Source organism: Protobothrops mucrosquamatus, unplaced genomic scaffold (genome assembly GCF_001527695.2).
Source record: "Protobothrops mucrosquamatus isolate PMUCROS unplaced genomic scaffold, P.Mucros_1.0 scaffold2413, whole genome shotgun sequence".
Classification (NCBI taxonomy): Eukaryota; Metazoa; Chordata; class Lepidosauria; order Squamata; family Viperidae; genus Protobothrops; species Protobothrops mucrosquamatus.
The window spans coordinates 284,537-305,720 of NW_015388485.1; the positions used below are offsets into that span (position 1 = coordinate 284,537).

Consider the following 21,184-nt stretch of genomic DNA (forward strand, 5'->3'; position numbering starts at 1 on the left):
CAGGGCTCTTCCAACTTGGCCCTTTGATGACTTGTGGACTTCAACTCCCAGAATTCCTCAACCAGCGTGCCTGGCTGAGGAATTCTGGGAGTTGAAGTCCACAGGTCATCAAAGGGCCAAGTTGGAAGAGCCCTGAATTAACCCAAGGATCTACGTTGCCTTCTGAATCTGACGGGAGCTTTGAATCCAGGCGCTGAACGGACTTCCCAGTGGTAAAGAGAGCCAGTCTCTGTTGTGGTTCAGGTGCTGGCCTAGAAAACCAGGAGACGGTGAGCTCTAGTCCTGCTTAGGTAAGAAAACCAGCTGAGTGACTTTGGGCCAATCGCCAGGAGATGGTGAGTTCTAGTCCCCCCTTAGCCAAAGTCCTAAGGTGACTTTGGGCCAATCGCCAGGAGACGGTGAATTCTAGTCCCACCTTAGCCAATTCCTAAGGTGACTTTGGGCCAATCACTAGGAGACGGTGAGTTCTAGTCCCACCTTAGCCAGAAACATTCATAGTTTGGGAAGTTTGATTTTTATCCCTTGATTCATGCTGCGGCCTTTGGCTGCTCTTTGTTGCAGGTGGGACTCTCCGGGCTATGTCTTTGAGGGCCCAGCACCCTCCTTGGAAACCCATAATCCTCTCTTACACCAGGCGTCCTTGACCTCCCACGTTGATGTGGGGTGTGTTGTGTTTCAAAGTGCTAAGAAAGATGCAGCGACGGCACAGTAGCATCACCGACAGCCTTCCACCTGAAAGGTAAGCCCGCCCTCATTCATACAGGTGAGCTATGCCCCAGGAAGCACCTGTTGCAGCAGACAAGCCAGGCATTAAACCAGATCATCCATTACCATACCTGCTGGCTGGAGCATTCTGGGAGTTGAAGTCCACAAGTCTTAAAATTGTCAAGTTTGGAGACCCCTGGATTAAGCTATAGCACATGTTAATATTCACAATAATACATCAAGGGCTGTCGTTCAAAATATTAAGAACATAGATGATTTTAATAACAGAATTGGAAGGGACCTTGGAGGTCTTCTAGTCCAACCCCCTGCTCAAGCAGGAGACCCTATACCAGGAGTCCCCAACCCCTGGTCTGTAGACCAGTACCAGGCCACGGCATGCCAGCAACCGGTCCGCACAAACAAGCAAAGCCCCATCCGCGGGATGGGTTAATGGGGTTAATTGTTTTAACTGTCAGGAAGTTTCTCCTTAGTTCTAGGTTGCTTCTCTCCTTCATTAGTTTCCACCCGTTGCTTCTTGTCCTGCCTCCAGCTGCTCTGGAAAATAGCTTGACTCCCTCTTCTTTGAGGCAGCCCCTGAGATACTGGAACACTGTTATCATGTCCCCCCTCGTCCTTCTCTTTGTTAAACTAGACATACCCAATTCCAGCAACCGTTCCTTATATGCTTTAGCCTCCAGTCCCCTAATCATCTTTGTTGCTCTTCTCTGGACTCTTTCTAGAGTCTCAGCATCTTGTTAACTCAGGACCCCAAGAGCCACTTCTATAAAACCTTGTTGCTTTCTTTATTCAGCTTAGAAGCCTCTTCAAACAATAGACATGTAACGTTCAGCACCAAGCAGATAAAATAAGTTAATAGACATGTAACGTTCAGCACCAAGCAGATAAAATAAGTTAAAAAAGGGGGGGTCATAGAAACACAACACAGGTAAATAGCAGGTGGAATAAATAGGATTAAAACCAGGTGACATTCACCCAGTATCGGGCCCTTTCGACAGGATTTTTGCATGTCTTGTTGCTAAAAACCCTTGTTATGTATAGATGGCAACCTGGCCTTGGAGGCTAGCTATAAAAATCTCGGTTTAGATAGAGGTGTCCAGGGAGGGCTTTGCATGCTTTGAGATATCTAGAGAGGAGGGCTTAGAGCCGCGGAAATCTTTGGGGAGAAGGCGAGAGTGGGGCCAATTCCCTTAATGCAAGTAGCAGCTCTAAACTTAGAAAGCTTCCGAGGGTTGACAATCCGGAGAGGTTTTGCCACATTGCCGAACGTTAGTAAAGTCCCTTTTCAACTCTTTTACTATAGGACATTCCTTTTGTGCCCACCGAATGTTTCTGTTCCATTAAGAGGATGGGCTTGCGCAGACAGTCCTTGATTTACAAGGACTTCTTTATGACAGCCTCTCAAATATTGGAACACAAACAGTTTGGAAAGAGAAAGAAAGGAAGGAAGGAAGGAAGGAAGGAAGGAAGAGAAAGAAAGAAAAGAAAAGAAAAGAAAAGAAAAAAGAAAAGAAAAGAAAAGAAGAAAGGAAAGGAAAGGAAAGGAAGGAAAGAAAGAAAGAAAGGAAAGGAGGAAAGAGGAAGGTAGGAAGGAAGGAAGAAAAAGAAAGGAAGGAAAGAAAGAAAAAAGGAAAGGAGGAAAGAAAGAAAGAAAAGAAAAAAAGAAAAAACTGCCAGGAAATTCCTCCTAAGTTCCAGGTTGCTTCTCTCCTTGTTTAGTTTCCATCCGTTGCTTCTTGTCCTGCCTTCAGGCGCTTTGGAGAATAGCTTGACTCCCTCTTCTTTGGGGCAGCCCCTGAGATATTGGAACACTGCTATCATTAGATTAGATGAAAAGGCTAGGAAACTGCAAAAGAAGACAAATATTAATATCACCAATGATACATTCTGTTTTCTTAGGAGAAAGGGAAGAGATACTGTGTTTCGGTATCGTTTTGGCAAGACTGTTTTCTCATTTAATTTGGTTTGCATCCCGGAACGGAATAAAGTATAAAGCACAGTGTTGTTGTTGTTTTTCCAAATCTGGCAACTTTTAAGATGTGTAGACCTCAAACCCCAGAATTCCCCAGCCAGACACTGTGCTTTGTAAATCATATTAGAATAGAATAGAATAGAATGGAATAGAATAGAATAGAATAGAATAGAATAGAATAGAATAGAATAGAATAGAATAGAATAGAATAGAATAGAATAGAATAGAATAGAATAGAATAGAATAAGAGATTATAGAATAGAATAGAATAACAGATAGAATAGAATAGAATAGAATAGAATAGAATAGAATAGAATAGAATAGAATAACCCCCTCCAATATACACTGCATAAACATGACCAAAATAATAATAATAAATAGATTGTTTGAATAACTATCTACTTGTCTGGATGCACCACTCTCCAGAATATCCCACTGGTTTCTCCAACCAACCTGAACATATTTCTGAAGGGCAAGTTATAGATGTAAGTCAAGGACCACCTGTACTGTTTCTCCCCCCCTCGCCCCCCATGTTTTTCAGAAGCCGGAGCCAAGCCATCACCTCGGACACCAGCGTGGACCAAGGGGGAGTTTTCGAAAGCCTGAAGACAGAAGCCCCCTCCCCTCCACCGCTCTTCTCAGGGCTGGGGGGAATCCCATCAGGCAGTATCTCGGCCACCCCTTTCCAGTCCAGTTTGCTCCTCGGGTCCTCAGCCGGAGGGGGCGAGGTCTTCATCCAGATGCCCGCCCCTCGGGAGGAGGGGCCAAGCCGGACAGAGGCGGGGCTCTATCACTACCGGCAACCGCATCATTACCATCACAGCCACCCGCGGGGGTCCTCCCTGCTGCATATGAGTGGCACTGACCGCCACGGGCATCCAGAAGAGACCCCCGATGACCAGCCTGGCACCCCGGCCCCGGCTCTTCCCGAGTTGAAGGTGGTCATCTCCTGGCTACAAGACGGCCTGCCGTTCATCGTCATCCTGCTGGCTAAACTTTGTTTCCAGCACAAAGTGGGTAAGGGGCTGAATTGAAGGAGAGAGGCGGGCCTTCCCAGAAGTGGTTTGCATGCATTTGGGTATATTTCACTCCCCCCTCTTTTTTTAAAAAATAAAACGTCATTGATTCTGTATTAGTATTTATTCACATTTATGGACTGCCCATCTCTGTCCTACTGAATAAAAACACTTGGTTAACCGACTAGGTACAGGGGTTCCCAACTGGGGGAGCGAGACGATATTCCAGGGGGGTGCGAAAACCTGGGGGTTAGAAATTTCCAAATTATAGTGTACATGCGTAATTCATTGCCGTTATTTCGGACTTTCGCAAGGGGTTGCGAGAATATATCAGAAGCATTCTAGGGGTGTATAGAAAAGATTGGGAACCGCTGAACTAGGAGTGCACCAGTTATAGCAGTCTTCCAATATCTGAGGGGTTGCCCCAAAGAAGAAGTAGTCAAGCTATTCTCTAAAGCACTTGAGGGCAGGACAAGAAGCAATGGATGGAAACTAATCAAGGAGAGAAGCAACCTGGAATTAAGGAGAATTAAGGAGAAGAATTAGTCAGTGGAACGACTTGCCACCAGACGTTGTGGACGCTCCATCACTGGAGGTTTTTAAGAAAAGACCAGGGGGCCATTTTGTCCAAATTAATGTAGGGTCTTCTGTTTGAGCACGGAGTTGGACTAGAAGACCTTCAAAGTCCCTTCCGATTCTGTAATTCTTTTATTCTGTTATTCGGTTCTCATGTTCCTTTGAACCTGGAGCCGAAGGATCCCATCTGGAAGCGCAGAATGAAACGGCTGTTAGGGCCATTAATGTCCGATTGAGAGCATTCTCTGTTTCCCTTACAGGAATTGCCCTCTGCCTGGGCATGGCCAGCACATTTGCCTATGCAAATTCAGCCCTTCGAGAACAAGTCTCTTTAAAGGTGGGTGCGGGCCACCATTCGGGAGAGAAGAGGCCGAAACGGGCCTCTCGCGAGACAGACGGCATCATTTTGCTCCACCTGTAATGGAAAGACCTTGCCAGACAGGGTGAAGTTATGCCACCTGGGGCAGAGTGAGATAAGAGACGGCACAGCCCACAGCTGTATAATGGCTGGAGAAACAGGCTGAGAAGGGACCCTCCCTAGATTCTCAGACTGTAAAGGAGATGGAGGAGATTCTGCTTGCAAGATTCACATTCACACACACACACATACACATACGTGGGAATGACCGTGAGACTCAGGAGGACAAGGGATGTTGCCTAGGGGATGGTCAGATAAGAGACGGCACAGCCCACAGCTGTATAATGGGTGGAGAAAAACACTCAGAAGGGACCCTCCCTAGTTTCTCAGGCTGTCAAGGAGACGGAGGAGATTGTACTTGCAAGATTCACATTCTCACCTGCACACAAACACACACACACACACAGAGAAATACGTTGGTCGCTCTCATGGCTACTGAGTTTAGCTGAGATGTTAGAAGGTGGAGAGTCTCCCAGTTTGGTCTTTCTTTCCTTCTAGGAAAAGAGATCCGTTTTCGTGATTTTCTGGATCTTGGTCTTCCTGGCAGGAAACACCCTGTATTTGCTCTACACCTTCAACTCCCAACAGCTGTATAACAGGTGAGTCCACAGCTTCCTCCTCTTCATCCAAGGCCAGGAGGTTAATTTATTTGTCCTCTCCTTTCCTGTCCTGTCCTATTAATTATCCCATCTTATCCTATTAATTATTCCATCCTATCCTATTAACTATCCTATCCTGTACTATCCTATCCTATCCTGTACTATACTATACTATACTGTACTGTACTGTACTGTACTGTACTGTACCGTACCGTACCGTACCATCCTATCCTATCCTATCCTATACTATACTATACTATCCTATCCTATCCTATCCTATACTATACTATACTATACTATACTATACTATTAATTATCCTATACTAACTTATCCTATCCTATTCTATCCTATCCTATCCTATACTATACTATACTATCTAGCCTATCCTATTAATTATCATATACTAACTTATCCTATCCTATCCTATCCTATCCTATCCTATCCTATCCTATACTATACTATACTATACTATACTATACTATACTATACTATACTATACTATACTATACTATACTCTCTAGCCTATCCTATTAATTATCCCATCCTATCCTGTCCTGTCCTATCCTATGCTATGCTATGCTATGCTATATAGCCTATCCTATTAATTATCCCATCCTATCCTATTAATTGCCCTGCCCTGCCCTCCTTTGTCCTCCCCTCCCCATCCTATCCTATGCTATTATCCTATGCTATCCTATGCTATGCTATGCTATGCTATCCTATCCTATCAATTATCCTATCCTATCAATTATCCTATCCATTATCCAATTCTATCAATTATCACATCCTATTCTATTAATTATCTTATTCAATCCATTACCCTATTCTATCTGCCACGAGAATACTTAATCCCAAACTATATTTATGGGTGCAGATTTTTAATCCACCGGATTATAAGAATTCCCACCCAAAAGCAGTAAAATGAAAGAGACGAACTTCCCATTGAAATCTGAATTGCTACAAAGAAATAAAATTGGTTTCATATCTCTTCCCTCCTTGCCCTCTGTCCTGTCTATCTTTTTGTAACCTCATAGATCTGATTGTGTTTTGCGTTTTCCTTCATTTACTGTCGTCTAATGTGGACTTCATTTTTTTTTTAACTAGCTCATTCATTTTGGCTTGTTTGGTTTTGTTTTTTAGGATTTAATTTTACCTGTAGTGCTGTGCCATATTGTGAGTACTTTGATTTTGGTTCTCCCTTCCCTCTGTTTTTTATTTTATTTTATGTTATCGCATCTCATATAAAATTGTGCTGTAACCAAATCTGAAACATCGTTCGAAGAGATGTAGACGTTTTTGTCTGCAGAAGATCAGATGTCAGTTGCTGCCCTTGAAAGTGACACAAATGGACTTGGTGTTTCTTGAGAAATAAAATGTTGGTTTTTTTTTTTTAATGCTCCTGTTGCAGGTCCTTCCATGATTAACTTCATTTCAGATTTTGTCCCTTGTTTGCTTTTATTCAGAATGGCCTTGCTGGAAAGATTTATTGCAATATTCAAGCAGGGATTTATTTCTGTGGCAGTGTTTGAAAATATTATTTGATTTAGGAACATGAACACGTTTATCTTTATTTTATTGGCTTACTTAAGCTGCTTGTAGCTTCACAGTTGAGTTCCTCTCCTGTCCATCTTGCTGTTTTCCAGCCTCATTTTCCTGAAGCCCAATCTGGAGAAGCTGGATTTCTTTGACCTGATGTGGATGGTGGGCATCACAGATTTTGTCCTGAAGTATCTCACCATCGGTCTGAAGTGCCTGGTGGTGGCCCTGCCCAAAATCATCCTTGCGGTTAAATCGAAGGTAGTAGCGCTGTGATCTTGCTCTGCCGGGCGTGGGGCGCTATTCTTTTAAAATATGTCTTAAAATGGGGAGGGTTTTTTTGAGGCTTCCAGAATGATCCAGAAAGACAATAGCACGAGTTACTTAAAAATCACAGGGATGGTTTAACCACCTGGCAGAAAAGGTCAGCGATGACTCGCTCAAGAACAACCTTGCATAGCAACAAAAGTTCTGGTCCCCATTGTAGTCGTAAAACGAGGACTTCCTAGTTTATGCCTTGGTTTAGGTCTGGGTAGGTGGACCTCACGCCTCTGCTAAAAAGCAACGGCGCTCTAACCCTCTCCTTTCCCACAAATACAGGTAGTCCTCAAGTTACGACCACAGTGGAGCCCAATATTTGCATTGCTAAGTGAGAAATTCGTTAAGTGAGTTTGGGCCCATTTCTGTTAAGTGAGACATTTGTTAAGTGAGTTTGGCCCCGTTTTACGACTTTTCTTGCCGCTGCCGTTCAGGGAATCGCTCCAACTGAGTAACACGGCCGTTAAGTGTGGAATATGGTCATAACTCACATTTTCAGCATCGTCGTAACTTTGAACGGTCACTAAGCAAACTGCTGTAAGTCAAGGACCACCTGTTGAGCTAAGGGATCCTAAGGCTTCATCAATCGACCGTTTTTCTTAATATGTTCACCTAACTCAGCCCTTGAACGGTTTCTATCAGTCTTGCTTGCTAGTAATTGGCAACACAATGGCGGAGTTGTGTTTTCATGGACAAAAAACGAGAGCGCTTGAGTCCCAAATCCCTGAATTCTCCTCCCGAGACCACCCAGGACCCTCCCCCGAGTCTTCCCAGTTTCTTTCCATTTTTCTGCTTTCCACCTTCGCCGGTGAACTTTGGTGATGAAGATAAATGGGGCTTCAATTAAAATCTCGGCTTGATTACTCTGCCAGGGCTGAAATTTCCATGATGGGGATGGAAGGGACGCTAAGTAGGTGTTGCCTGGAATGGTTCGCCCCTGTTCTCCAGGGTGCTCAGAAGGACTATTAATTTCTCTCTGGCAGGGCTCCAAGGATATTTCTCTCCTTTTGATGATGATGATGATGGTGGTGGTGGTGGTGATTTTATTTGAGGAGATTAATGGGCTGGGGCACCAGATAATCCAGTGAAGGAGAGGGGAAAGGAAACGAGCGGATCAGCCATCATCATCGGCCCAAGACAAATGGCAAAGCTGGAAGAGGTTCACAGCCCTTGCTTGCTTGTCTATGAGCTGTCCCAGGTTCTCATTAATCCTTGTCCAACAGAAGAAAGAGGTTGCATCTGTATTTCCAACCACATCAGGGGGCTGGCGAGATTGCATCTGTCGAGGGGCCCCTAATAGCTCACAGCACAGATGCTTCTTCAGAATGGCGTCTTCTGATTTGGGACGCTGGTCGCTCGCGAGTTGCAATTGTTTGGCCTTGTTTCATGTTGTGCACGCCCCTCTGTCTGTGTGTGTGTCTTTGCAAAGTTTGGTGGACGGGGCTTAGCCCTGTGGACAGCGCAAAGATCTTCTCACAAGTTTGTGCATATCGTCCAAACAAATTTAAAACTCAGCGTAACTCTGCTGGCGCGTCTGTTAACCCAGGATATTGGTCAATGATCAGAGAACTGTGGCAAAGAGCCGTTCTTTGATGTGGTTGGCAGCTGGAATTGGGGCATCTTCTGCCGCCCAACATGGACGTTCAGCCCCAGGGTAGACAAAGAGTAATAATATGACATTTATTTGTATCCCACCTTTATTATTTTTACAAATAGCTCAAGGCAGGGAACATATCCAACACACCTTCCTATTTTCCTCCTATTTTCTTCGCAACAACGACCCTGTGAGGTGGGTTGGGCTGAGAGAGAGTAATTGGCCCAAGGGCACACAGCTGGCTTTCATGACTAAAGGAGGTCTAGAACTCACCGTCTCCTGGTGATTGGCCCCAAGTCACCCAGATGGCTTTCATGCCTAAGGTGGAACTAGAACTCACAGTCTCCTGGTGATTGGCCCAAAGGTATCGGCTGGTTTTCAGGCCTAAGGTGGAATTAGAATTCACTGTCTCCTGGTGGTGCCCAAAGTCACCCAGCTGGCTGTCATCCTTAAGGCAGGACTAGAACTCACCGTCTGCTGGTGATTGGCCCAAAGTCACCCAACTGGCTTTCATGGCGAAGGCGGGACTAGAACCTACCGTCTCCTGGTGGACTGGCCCAAAGTCACCCAGCCGGCTTTCATGCCTAAGGCAGGACTAGAACTCACCCTCTCCTGGTTCCTAAGCTAGCCCCTAAACCCCCCCAGCAAACTAGCTCTGGAGAAGCCTTTGAAGTCTTCTCCACTGAGGAAGGTGCGAGAACCCCACAACTCTCAACGAGAAATGTGTCAAAGCATTTTTAAAAATTGAACGCGCCTGTTTGGAAAGCAAACCCAGAAGTCATTGTCAGCCTGGCAGTAGCGGGAAGTTGCTGCTGTATGTTTCGTGAATATTTAGCAAAGTGATTCTGGAACTGGGGGAGTGAGAAATCCAGGCATCTGGCAGTTCCTAAATTCCCACTACTAAGAGCATGCCTTTCCTCTCTCCCCCCCCCCCACCCCACTCCCCTTCCTCCTCCTTGCTTCACACCCCTCAAGCTGTCACTTCTTAGCCGAGCAAATGAAATTCTGTCATTTGCCGGGTGGAGAACAATAGGTCCCTCCGGCAGCCACATGGCTCGGGCTGTTTTAATTTACTTTAATTCATTTTCAATGGAAGCAAAACGGCGTTTGTTTTTAATCGGGGGGAGGGGGGCGTTCAACTTTGGAGAGGGGGGCCGTCGCCTTCCCCCCTCCCCAGGAACAGAAGGACACACCTGCTTTGTGCCACTTCCTCACAAGTTTCCTGGATGCTCTTCAGCTTCCTGCTGTAGAACGAAGGGAAAACTCACTCGTTGTCCGCCCTAGTCTGCATTTCTAAGAGGCACACAAGAGAACGTTTGGCAGGGCCCTGCGTAACACAGCCGTCGTGAATTTGGGGAGGGGGGGTTTGATAGATCAGGCCAGTCTCGGTGGGGTCTGTTCAAAAGGAGCGGCTGCCTTTTTTGCAATGGGCTAAAAATGCTTTGTCTGAGTTGGGGGGGGCATCTCTTGGGCTTTTGTGTGAACTCGGTCATTGTGGTTTGCAGTGCTGATGCTGTTGACAGACAAACAGGAATCTTGTGGTTTATTGATTGGACCCTGATTGGGCCAGGTGTGGCCATTGTGATAGATGCATTTGGGGACTCAGTTCTTCCTTGGTGTGCTTTCCCTTCCGAGGTGGCTCCCTCTTTGCGAGTTGGATTCTTGAGTCAGTTGCGTTCGGTTCTTGAGCACTGATGATGTTACCTAGTTGGGTCATGAAACGTCCGCAGGAAAAACACCCAGCTCAGAGAGCACCAAGGACCCCAGAATCCTCCTCCTCCTCCTCTTCTCCTCCTCTCCACAAACCCCACTCCCTTCAAGCACTGATGATGTTACCTAGTTGGGTCATGAAACGTCTGCAAGAAAACCACCCAGCTCGGAGAGCACCAAGGACCCCACAGTCCTCCTCCTCTTCCTGCTCCTCCTGCTCCTCTTCCTCCTCTCCACCAACCCCGCTCCCTTCTACCACTGATGATGTTACCTAGTTTGGCTAACGAAACGTCTGCAGGAAAAACCGCCAAGTTCAGAGAGCACCCAGGACCTCCCATGGATTCCTGAGTATTTGTAGTATCCAGAGAGGAAGTTTCCAAAGTGGGGGGGAAAAAAGGGGCCACAGAACACACCATCACCGGGAGCAGCACTTCGGTTGCTTTTAGGGAGTCAGCTCAGAAACACAGTCAAGAGAAATTCAAAAGGAATTCTCCAGCTGCCTGAGAATAAAGTGGAAAAACAGAAGCCTTCCCCCCCTCCCCCCCGGGAAGGAAACTTCTGAGAACCTGCAAAAGCTCCTCAAGAGAAATAGCGCCTGTCAACACCCTTGTGTTGTGAGGGGACTGGTCCCCCTGCCATCCTATGCCTGGCCCAACGGAGGGTCTGTCTGCCTTTCCAATTTTACCCTGCTCTGTGGGTACCAATCTTGTCGAATTCATGAGACTGCTGAGCTGCAGCAGGTCCTGTCGCAGAAAAGAGACCCTCCCCAATTGCAAAATCCCAACCAGCTGGGTGGGTCGGGGGCTTCTGCTCCCGGGGAAGAGGAAAAACCTCACACACACACCCCGTCTGCCTTTAACTTCGAGGTTGCTCCGAAGCCTCCACGTTAATCTGCTAAGTGGCCTCGCCCTGGGACTCCTCTCGGTTGCCACTGCAGATATGTGGCGCTACGTCCCCCGAGGTCTCTGCGGCTCGGCTCGGCTTTGGAGCAGGCATCCTGGCGTGACTTCACTCCGCGTTCCCCCAGGATATGAGATCATGAGAATGCCGAAATTCTCTCTGGGCTTCAGTGCGTTCAGCGGGCAAGAACAGCCTCCGAGTGATCTCATCCGGGCGGGGAGGACCGAGGGTGCCCCCCCCCCCTTTGTCCTCTTTGACCGTCCCGGGCAACGACGAGAAGAGGACCGGGGATTCCCAGAGAGAGAGAGAGAGAGCAGAAGGGGGAGGGTCAAGGATGACCAAAGAACGACCTGACGATATAAATAAAAGATCGGAGTTTGTCGAAAGAGGCCCTAGGACTGGAAATAATTTGGCTCCGACTTCAACGGTCCATTGCGGGCCAAGGAGAACATCAAGACGATCTGATGCCCTCGTTTTTAAGGAGAGTCACAACAGTTGTTAAGTTAGCAGCAGGGTTGTTCATCTGACTTTCCCCTTGACTTTAATTGTCAGAAGGCTCCCAAAGGGGATGGCGTGACTCCCGGGGACACTGCGACGGTCATAAATACGAGTCAGAGGCCAAGCGCCTGAATTTTAATCATGAGGATGCTGCGCTGGTCATAAGTGCGCAAAGCGATTGTAAGTCACTTTTCCCTGGGCCGTTGTAAGTGTGAACGGTCACTAAACAAACAGTCGTCAAGTCGAGGACTCCCGTACTAGGAAAAGCTCCCCCCCCTCCGATTGCTCTGCTGGGTAGCCAGGACAGAGGGCGAGGGAGGCCACGTTCCTCTTAAGCGGGACAAGCGAAAGGGCAGCAATTCCCCAGACAGGAAGATATGACGACTTTATTTTCAAATTGTCCTTCTTTTCCCAAAGGGGCAGCCGAGCAGAAGGTAAACACTGATCAAAATTGCTTTGCAGCTCCCCGGAGACAGAGAGGGCTGAGTTCAGCCAAGCAGCCTCTGGTTGGAACAGTTTGACGTCCTGAATTTCCTCAAGCGGCATCTTGAGTTTTGGAGGGTCCCTTCTGAGCCAGACAAACAACAACAGGGAGAAACCAAACGAGGAGACACGCTCGCTTTCCTTAAAAAACAAACAAACATCTTGACCTGTTTCTGGGTGACGGAAGCCCTTCAGGCATTATTGTGCGTGACTTTGGAAGAAGTCTGGCCCACAGAAGCTGCCGAGCCAAGGCAAAAGTGGAAGAGAAACTTGACTTTCTGTCTGTTTAGAAAACAGGAGTTTCGTCGTACGGAGAAGCATCAAACCTTGGGTGTCCAACCTTGGCTATTTTAAGGCTGGTGGACCTCAACTGCCAGAATTCCTCAGCCAGCATTTCCCCAGCCTTTACCTATTATTATGAAACCTGTATGAGCGCGGTATGCACAGACGCACAGGGTCTGTCAAGGTTGGAGAAGCTACTGTGTCATGGCTGAGTTTAGCCAATTGGAGGCTGGCTGGGGAATTCTGGGAGCCGAAATCCACAGGTCTTAAAAGTTGCCAAGATTGGACACCATGCAGCCTTGGTTTACGGATGGAGCCAAAGAGAGAAATAATACTTAGAGGAGACTGGAATGTTGGACGCCTTGTGTAATTTACAATTTACATAATATAATTTAGTATAATTTATTCTTGCTCTTTGGCACGGTATGTTTCCCCCCTTGGTGCTTTTTCATGTTTAGTTCCCTTGAATGAATTTTTTTTACTTCCATTCAGTCGTGTCTGATTCTCAGAGACAGCCTGGAGAAGACCCTGCTGTTTGCTAGGCAAGGTTTTTTCAGAAGTAGTTAGACATTGCCTCCTTCCTAGGGCTGGGAAAGAGGCTTGGCCCAAGGTCACCGAGCTGGATTTGTGCTCAAGGCAGGACTAGAATTCACAATCTCCCGGTTTCTTGCTTCATAACTTAAAGTTCTTGATAGTTTTGCTGTTTTTGCAACCGATTTAAAACTTGATGTTGTTGGAGAAAGTTGACTTATCAATGATGAATTGGACGATGCATCTACTGGTTGATCATTGTGTAACTAAGTGAGGCTCCTGAGATATTTAAGGGCTCCTCAGAATAAGACCTACTGTGTTCCTTGGGCTGGATTCTCTTGCAAAAGGGAGCAGAACTGCATCTGATGCCTCCTCTCCAACTCCTGGTTTCTCCTCCTCTCTCTTGCAGGGGAAGTTCTACCTGGTCATTGAAGAAATAAGCCAGTTGTTCCGTTCCCTGGTCCCCATCCAGCTGTGGTATAAGTACATCATGGGGGATGATCCATCCAGCAGCTATTTCCTTGGGGGAAGTCTCATCATCATGTACAGCCTCTGCAAAGTAAGGGGTCACTCGGAATGCCTGTGGAGATTCTCCGTCCTCCAGGTCATGGTTGTCCCAAAGGTGCTTCTTCAAAAGTCAATTGGACTTTGTTTTTCCTTGAAGATGTTTCGCTTCTCATCCAAGAAGCTTCTTCTGTTCTGGCTGACCCTAAGCCTGGGTTCTTTAGTCAGAACTGAAGAAGCTTCTTGGGTGGGAAGAGAAACATCTTCAAGGAAAAACAAAGTCCAGTGGCCTGTTGAAAAAGCACCTTTGGTTGCTCTGACGTTGTGCTGCCATACTTTCCCCCCAAAACTTGTCCTCCTCTTAAACAGCCATACTTGTTGTCCTTCTGTCATTTAGACTCCAACAACAGGACACTTATTTTTCTTAACCCAAAGATCTAAACAAAAGTTTTGGAGATGGGACATAACTTGTGCTTCTCCAAAAGAGGACGGGCAGGCCTTTAACTTTTGAAATAAGAAGGGCCCAAAGGTGATGTTTTCTGGGTGTCCACCATCCTACCGGGACCAGAGGGTTTTGTCTTCCAAGCTTTTTCGACTCGTGCTGGAGCCCATCTTTGGGGAACTTCTCTCTAGCAGGGTGTGTGCTGTTCTGTGTGCGGTATTGATACTGCCCGTTGTAAGTGGCTAAATCTACTGAATCCCCTGCACGGATTACCCCTGTGACTATGTAGGACAGACAGGGAGGAACTAACCATCAGACTGCAAGAACACAAGTGAGAGGTCAGACAAGGAGACACGCACTCATTGAATAAAGGACATACATTCAGTTTTGAAGCTACTAAGATTGTCAGACGAGCAGGTACAAAAACAGCCAGGGAAGGGGTTGAAGCCTGGGAAACAGGCCTCTCATCAGTCAACAGGAGGGCTGATTTAACCCCAGCCTATCAAGTACTTAGAAGGTGAGGGCTGGGCAGCACAAGCAAACGACGACTCCAAAGCCAGCCATCAACACACCCCAATCAACATCTGAAAAGCCACTTACGACAGGCATTATAAATAACTTGCACACAAAAGAACAGCACACACTCGGCTAGAGAGAAGTTCCCTGAAGATGGGCTCCAGCCAGGAGTCCAAAAGCTGAGAAGTCAAAAGGTCCCGGTGACCAACCCAGCTTGGATCCTTGATAAGCTTCGCCTGCTGATTCTTGTAAATCAGGCAGCAAAATTATTTCTCGGAAATCATTAAAAAAATCCGCTTTACTCGGACCAACCTAAAGAAGCTGGTGGAATTTAGTTGAGCCTGGCTTGCTGCTTTCACTTAGCAATGGTGTGATAACAACTCTGGCCATCCCATTAAGTGACCCATTCTTTTATGCCAAGCCCTTTTGGAAAAGGAAGCGCTTTCCTCTCCCCCCTCCCTCATTTTTAGCTACAATCATTTGTTGGCAATCGCTCCTCCATCAACATTGAGCCTGTTTTGGTACCGACATAGGCACGAAACAGAGAAACCTTGCTAGTAGTAATAATAATACGTCATCGTGTATAACTTCCGTGGAGTCCACCCCCAAGCAACAGAGAGATTCAGGGTGCCTGAAAGACTTCCAAATTTATTCTCCGGGACAAATTGACATGAATATGCTCGCACCGATTAGCTGGCTTGGGAAAACTCATACAGTCATAAATGTGTTAAAGTCTTTAAGATGCCACATAGTTCTTGGCTGTTTGGTGAGTCGTCTGTGAATTTTTAATCCGTATAATTGTCCTCACTGGAAATGCAAAAAAGAAAGAGAAGGGGCTAGAGGAAAAACCACGGAATCGGGTCCCTGGTGCCCAAAAGCTTGGAAGTCGCTATGCTGCAGGGCCATCTCCTTTCTTTTAGTACCATGTTTGCCACTTGCATCAGGAAAGGGATATTTTACGCCCCGCTGCATTTTGTCCTTTGAATTCTCCTACATTAGGTCATGTCCTACCCGGACTAGCAATATGCATTAGCATTTCAGCTCGAGTACGTGGCCAACGAAAACTTTATTCTCCTCCGTTGCAACTTCCCCTTCCTTGAGTTTCTCCTTCTCCCTCTTCCATTCTAGTCTTTTGACATCTGCGGCCGTGTGGGAAGTGTGACCCGGGCAGTCAGAGTCCTCTGTGCTCCACAGGTGGGTAAGCAGCTGTTCGCCGTTCTAAACTGGAGGTAACTCTACCTCTTTGGCACCTGGACAGAAAGTTGTTGTTCTTGTGTTAACGGAGAGGTTGGCTTGGGAAACTTAGCCCTCCTGATTTCTATGGGGAGTTTGGGACCATGCCCTCACCTCCGACCGGTAAGGAAGGGCTGAGTGTGGAATTTGCCGCCAGCCATTTTGATCATAATAATTGTTTTTGAGGATTTGAAAGAGGGAGGGACAGGTTTGAGGGGATCAGCTCCCAGTGGCTGCTAATATTATGATTTTCTATTCTTTCCTGAAATGAAGGAAGCTGTCAATGCTGCTAACGTCGGATGTTTTTGCATTGACAACAGATGGAAATGTAGCCATCTTTTACCTTTTGCTTTTAGAGTTAGATGATTCTAGGAGGAGGGACAGAACAACACCAAACCTAGCGTGAGAAACAAGGTTATTGTAACCAGAGCTGATAAGGTATTGAACTGCTGTGTTGGGGATCCAGCACAGGGGTGTCTGGATCTGCCATTCCTGACCTACAAAGATCATATAGCCCATGGTTTTTCTTCTGTCCATCAGCCAGAGTCTCCTATCAAGGCACCCGTGTTGGTGCCCATCTCCACGTCTTCCTCTAGCGACGTCTCCTCTTAACTCTGAGCTTTCTTCCCTTCGACAGAGCTACGGGGTCCGTGCGACCAACCAGCAGTGCAGCGAGGCGGGAGACATCTGTGCCATCTGCCAGGCTGAATTCAGAGACGCGGTGATGCTCTTATGCCAGGTAACTATAAGGGTTGGTTGTTCATTCTGGTTTCTGGAGAAGCCCAAGACAATCGGGACCAATGAAACTCTGATCACAGTAGTCATGGGGAAGGAGGATAGAGCAGGTGAATTGGGGAGGGGGCAAAATATGGGCAAAAGGGTAAATAATGTGGGCTTCCATAGTTTTTTTTTAAAGGGAGGTCTTCTTCAGATCCAGCTCAGCTGACAATTTCATGGAAGATCCACACATGTTCTGTTTGGTAACGATAAGGAAGCCAACAAAGAACGGCTGCAGGACTTGGGTTTGGCTAGTCCAGAGGTAGGCAACCTTGGCTCTTTTATGACTCGTGGACTTCAACTCCCAGAATTCCTGAGCCAGCCATGCTGAGGAGAAATGGAGAGGTTTCCATGCTGAGCCATGCTGGCTCAGGAATTCTGGGAGTTGAAGTCCACGAGTCATAAAAGAGCCAAGGTTGCCTACGCCTGGGCTAGTCTAAAGAAAAGAAGAAATAGGGGAGACATGATAGCAGCGTTCCAGTATCTGAGGGGCTGCCAACAAGAAGAGGGGGGTCACATTATTCACCAAAGCACCAGAGGGCAGGACGAGAAACAATGGTTGGAAACTGATCAAAGACAGAAGCAACCTAGAACTAAGGAGAAACTTCCTGACAGTGAGGACAATTAACCAGTGGAACGACCTGTCTCCAGAAATCATGGGTTCATTGTCGGTTTTTAAGAAGAGGCTAGACCAGGGGTGTCAAACTGCCGGCCCGTGGGCCGGATGCGTCACGTGGAAGCCGCGCCCACCCCATTGCTGGCAATGGCAAAACCGGCCCGATACGTTGCGCGACGTCACGAGTTTGACATGCCTGGGCTAGACAGTCACTTGTCTGAGATGGGATAGGTCCTCCTGCTTGAGCAGGGGGCTGGACTAGAAGACCTCCAAGGTCCCTTCCAGCTCTAGTCTATTCTATTGGCCATTGCAGCCATCTGCTTCAACTTACTGGTTTAGCCTGGGATCCTCTGTTGACGTCTCCTGTCCTGTCTTGTCCTGTCCTGTCCTACCCACGTGTTCCTTTTTTTATCTTGGCAGCACGTTTTCTGTGAAGAGTGCCTCTGCCTTTGGTTTGACCGGGAGAAGACCTGTCCACTCTGCCGTTCTCTCGCTGTGGAAACCCTGCGGTGTTGGAAGGACGGTACCACTTCTGCTCATTTCCAGGTGTATTGACTTGCGGGATACCCCAAGAAATGTTTGCTGAGAAGACACCCTAGGGAGGAAGGGTAAGAGGGAGCATTCTCCAGAATATCTCTGTGGAATCGCTGCTGTAGCTTCCCCTTCCTGCATGAGGCAAGTTGCTAGTTCTTCATCTTCTCTCTGGAGCATCAGTAATTGGTGGAAACTTGAATGTTGACGTCCTTTTGGCCCTTCCTTGCTGGTCGGACTGCTTTACTCCAAAACAACTGGGTACTTATTTGAGATCCTGATCTATCACCAGGAGCCCTGGGGGCGCAGTGGTGTAAAGTGCAGCATTGCAGGCAAACTCTGCCCACAGTCAGGAGTTCGATCCTGACCGGCTGAAGGCTGTACCCAGCCTTCCATCCTTCCGAGGTCGGTGAAATGAGGACCCAGATTGTTGGGGGCAAAATTGCTGACTTTGTAAACCACTTAAGAGAGGGCTGTGAAGCATGAAGCGGTATATAAGTCTTAAGTGTTATTGCGATCTTCCTTCCTTCCCCTTCTCCTTCCTTCTTTCCTTCCTCCCTCCCTCCCTCCCTTCACAGTGGTTAGAATGCAGCATTGCAGGCTGACTCTGCCCCTGTCAGGAGTTCAATCCTGACCGGCTCAAGGTTGATTCAGCCTTCCATCCTTCTGAGGTTGGTAAAATGAGGACCCAGGTTGTTGGGGACCATATGCTGACATTGTAAACCACCCAGAGAGTGTTCTAAAGCACCATGAGGTGTATATAAGTCTAAATGCTATTGTTATCTCTTATATAACTTTTGAGAAATATAGGGATGGGGAAAGAGAATCACAAAGGTAGGTAATTAACTGATGGAACTCATAATGACAAGGTGTGGAATTGGGCCAGCTTCACAAATACCTCCACCACTGGCTACTAATTGTGAGGTCTAAATAGACCCTCTATATCTAGAGGCATTTAGTCATTGGAGACAGCAATAGGAGAGGACCACTGTCTTCAAGGCCTAAGCGTATCCACATCTGGTCAGCCTCTTTTGGAAACAATAGATGTCAATGAATTTCATCTCTAATCCAGCAGGATCATTTGGATGTTGTGAGAGAAATTTTGATTTCCTTTCGTCCAGATGAGCTGCTCTCAAAAGATGGTCATAAGTGATTGATGTCATCCCTTTGTTTGTATGCGATGGTCTGAGAATACAGCATCTGCCCTGGTTCCTCTGGGTTTTGTTGGGCAGAATATTTGTTTCATTGTGTTTCACATCTAACTGCTAATAAAACTTCATTTACCCAGGTGTATTGAAAACAAGTCAACTGTGCACAACCCCATTCATAGTCTGAAGAAAGCTAAGAAGAAGAAATTAATTTGCATGGTTTGGTTGGATGTGGTCTCCTGGATTTGCAATTTCCTGCGCATCAAATGATGGCAGGATGGTTTTGGAGATGGTTTGGAGAAAGCTAAATTCAAAGGCCACTTTTTAAAAAAAGACCAGGCTGAGGAAACGATTGATGTAAAGAATTGCAAAATATAAGAGTTTTAATCTTGGCTGCACACAATGGGCCCGTGATGTCCTAACTTATGAAACATTTGAACACAAAGGCAAGATTTGTCTGGTTTTATGTGGGGTCCTTGGTGCTCTCTGAGCTTGGTTCTTTTCTTGCAGATGTTTCATGACCCAAGTAGGTAACATCATCAGTGCTAGAAGGGAGTGGGGTTTGCAGAGGGGAGGAGGAGGAGGAGGAGGAGGAGGAGGAGGAGGAGGAGGAGGACTGTGGGGTCCTTAGTGCTGAGTTTGGTGGTTTTCTTGCAGGCGTTACATTACTCAACTAGGTAACGTTATCAGTGCTAGAAGAGAGAGTGGTTTGCTCTCATTGTCTGGTTTTAGTTTGGCACGCTATGGAAACATCCACTATTGTGATGTGCACACCAGGCAACACCTTAACTCAGTGTGTGAACGTGGCCCATCTTGATTTATTCCACATTAGGCAAATCATGTCTTTCTGTGACGTGGTGGCTCAGCTTTTACTTGAGGGAGCAATCTTTAAAGCAGGGGAAATCTTGCGAAGAGTTTCCTTCGTGGAGATGGTGAAGACCCCCAGGAGTTATCTCTTTGGACAATCTCATGTGCTAAATCGGATTCCCGTTGGGGAACACATTGTCCATCAATTTTCTGGATGGGGACACATAGCAGGGACCTTGTCTGGCATGCTTGGTTCTAACTGTTCACACGTGATCTTTTCACGCTCTGCTTTGTTTTGAATGAAGAGCACTCCTCTTTGGCCTTTCTCACACTACTAACCCAAGTGTGGTGTACGTAACTGCAGCTAGAACACAATTGCGAGTATGGAGTCAAAATTTCCAGAATCCACGACAAATACCCCTTAAGTCCCCCTTTCTTGGTGTCTCTCCAAGCTGTCATAACTTTACGTTTTGCTCTTCTTGTTGAATTAAGACTGAGAAAGTGATTTTGAACCAATTCTGATTCTATTATTATTATGGATCATCGCAGTCAGCCAGATGTTCAGACTGGATTTGGCATTTTGTCTACCTATCGAGTCCTTACCAAGGACCTGGGATAGGCAGATGTGGATTACTACTACTACTACTACTACTACTACTACTACTACTACTACTACTAATCATCGCAGTCAGCCAGATGTTCAGACTGGGTTTGGGATGTTTGTCTACCTATCGAGTCCTTACCAAGGACCTGGGATAGGCAGATGTGGATGTTTGATGGTATTACAGATCTCATCACAGGATGGAAGCGGTTCCTAGTAAGGCCGCCTTTTGCAATTGACTGATGGCAAATTTGTCAATGCCGATGATGGTGTCCAAGTGGTGCTCCAGTTGTTTTGGGATTGCACCCAAGGTGCCTATTACTATTGGTACTACCCTTGCTTGCCTTTGCCACAGTCGTTCTATTTCTGTTTGTAGGTCTTTGTATTTCTCCTCAGTTGCTTCTCTCCTTGATTAGTTTCCATCCGTTGCTTCTTGTCCTGCCTTCAGGTGCTTTGGAGAAGAGCTTGACTGCCTCTTCTTTGAGGCCACCCCTCAAATATTAGAACCCTGCTATCATGTTGCCCCCGGTCCTTCTCTTCATTAAACTAGACCTACCCAGTTCCTCAATGACATGATTATCACCCAGTTCATCCCATGATTATGGGGATGGCGGTTGTAAGTGTGAGGATTGGTTTCAGTGCTGTTGTACCTTCAAACAGTCGCTAAATGAATGGGTTGTAAGTCAAGGATTTGTATTTCTGCTGTGAGGATGATGATCGCGTCAATGACCACCAAAGTTGTTACGCTTCGCCCTAGTTTAGCTTGCAAGATTATTGTGTGTAGCCTTGGGTGTGTAATGAGTGAATTCAGTATGGACCAACATCTAATTTCATAGAAATGTAAACACAGCG

At 46.6% G+C, this 21,184-nt stretch overlaps 1 protein-coding gene across 1 annotated transcript; it reads left to right on the forward strand.

Annotated features, from left to right (window-relative positions):
• The first annotated feature begins 586 nt into the window (after positions 1–586).
• Positions 587–17,822, forward strand: LOC107295605 (RING finger and transmembrane domain-containing protein 2-like). The gene is made up of 9 exons (XM_015824918.1): positions 587–739; positions 3,237–3,712; positions 4,548–4,624; positions 5,204–5,304; positions 6,949–7,102; positions 13,567–13,716; positions 15,748–15,813; positions 16,490–16,591; positions 17,666–17,822. Exons 1-9 carry the CDS (start codon positions 657–659, stop codon positions 17,798–17,800), a joined length of 1,344 nt encoding a protein of 447 aa, XP_015680404.1. The 5' UTR covers positions 587–656; the 3' UTR covers positions 17,801–17,822.
• Positions 17,823–21,184: the final 3,362 nt, after the last annotated feature.

What these genes read in the sequence shown, in the direction of transcription:
- LOC107295605 (XM_015824918.1), top strand. Translation starts at nt 657, where the DNA reads ATGTGGGGTGTGTTGTGTTTCAAAGTGCTAAGAAAGATGCAGCGACGG. An exon ending in GACAGCCTTCCACCTGAAAG is followed by an intron (nt 740 to 3,236) that starts GTAAGCCCGCCC and finishes CATGTTTTTCAG; the next exon opens with AAGCCGGAGCCAAGCCATCA. An exon ending in TCCTTGCGGTTAAATCGAAG is followed by an intron (nt 7,103 to 13,566) that starts GTAGTAGCGCTG and finishes TCTCTCTTGCAG; the next exon opens with GGGAAGTTCTACCTGGTCAT.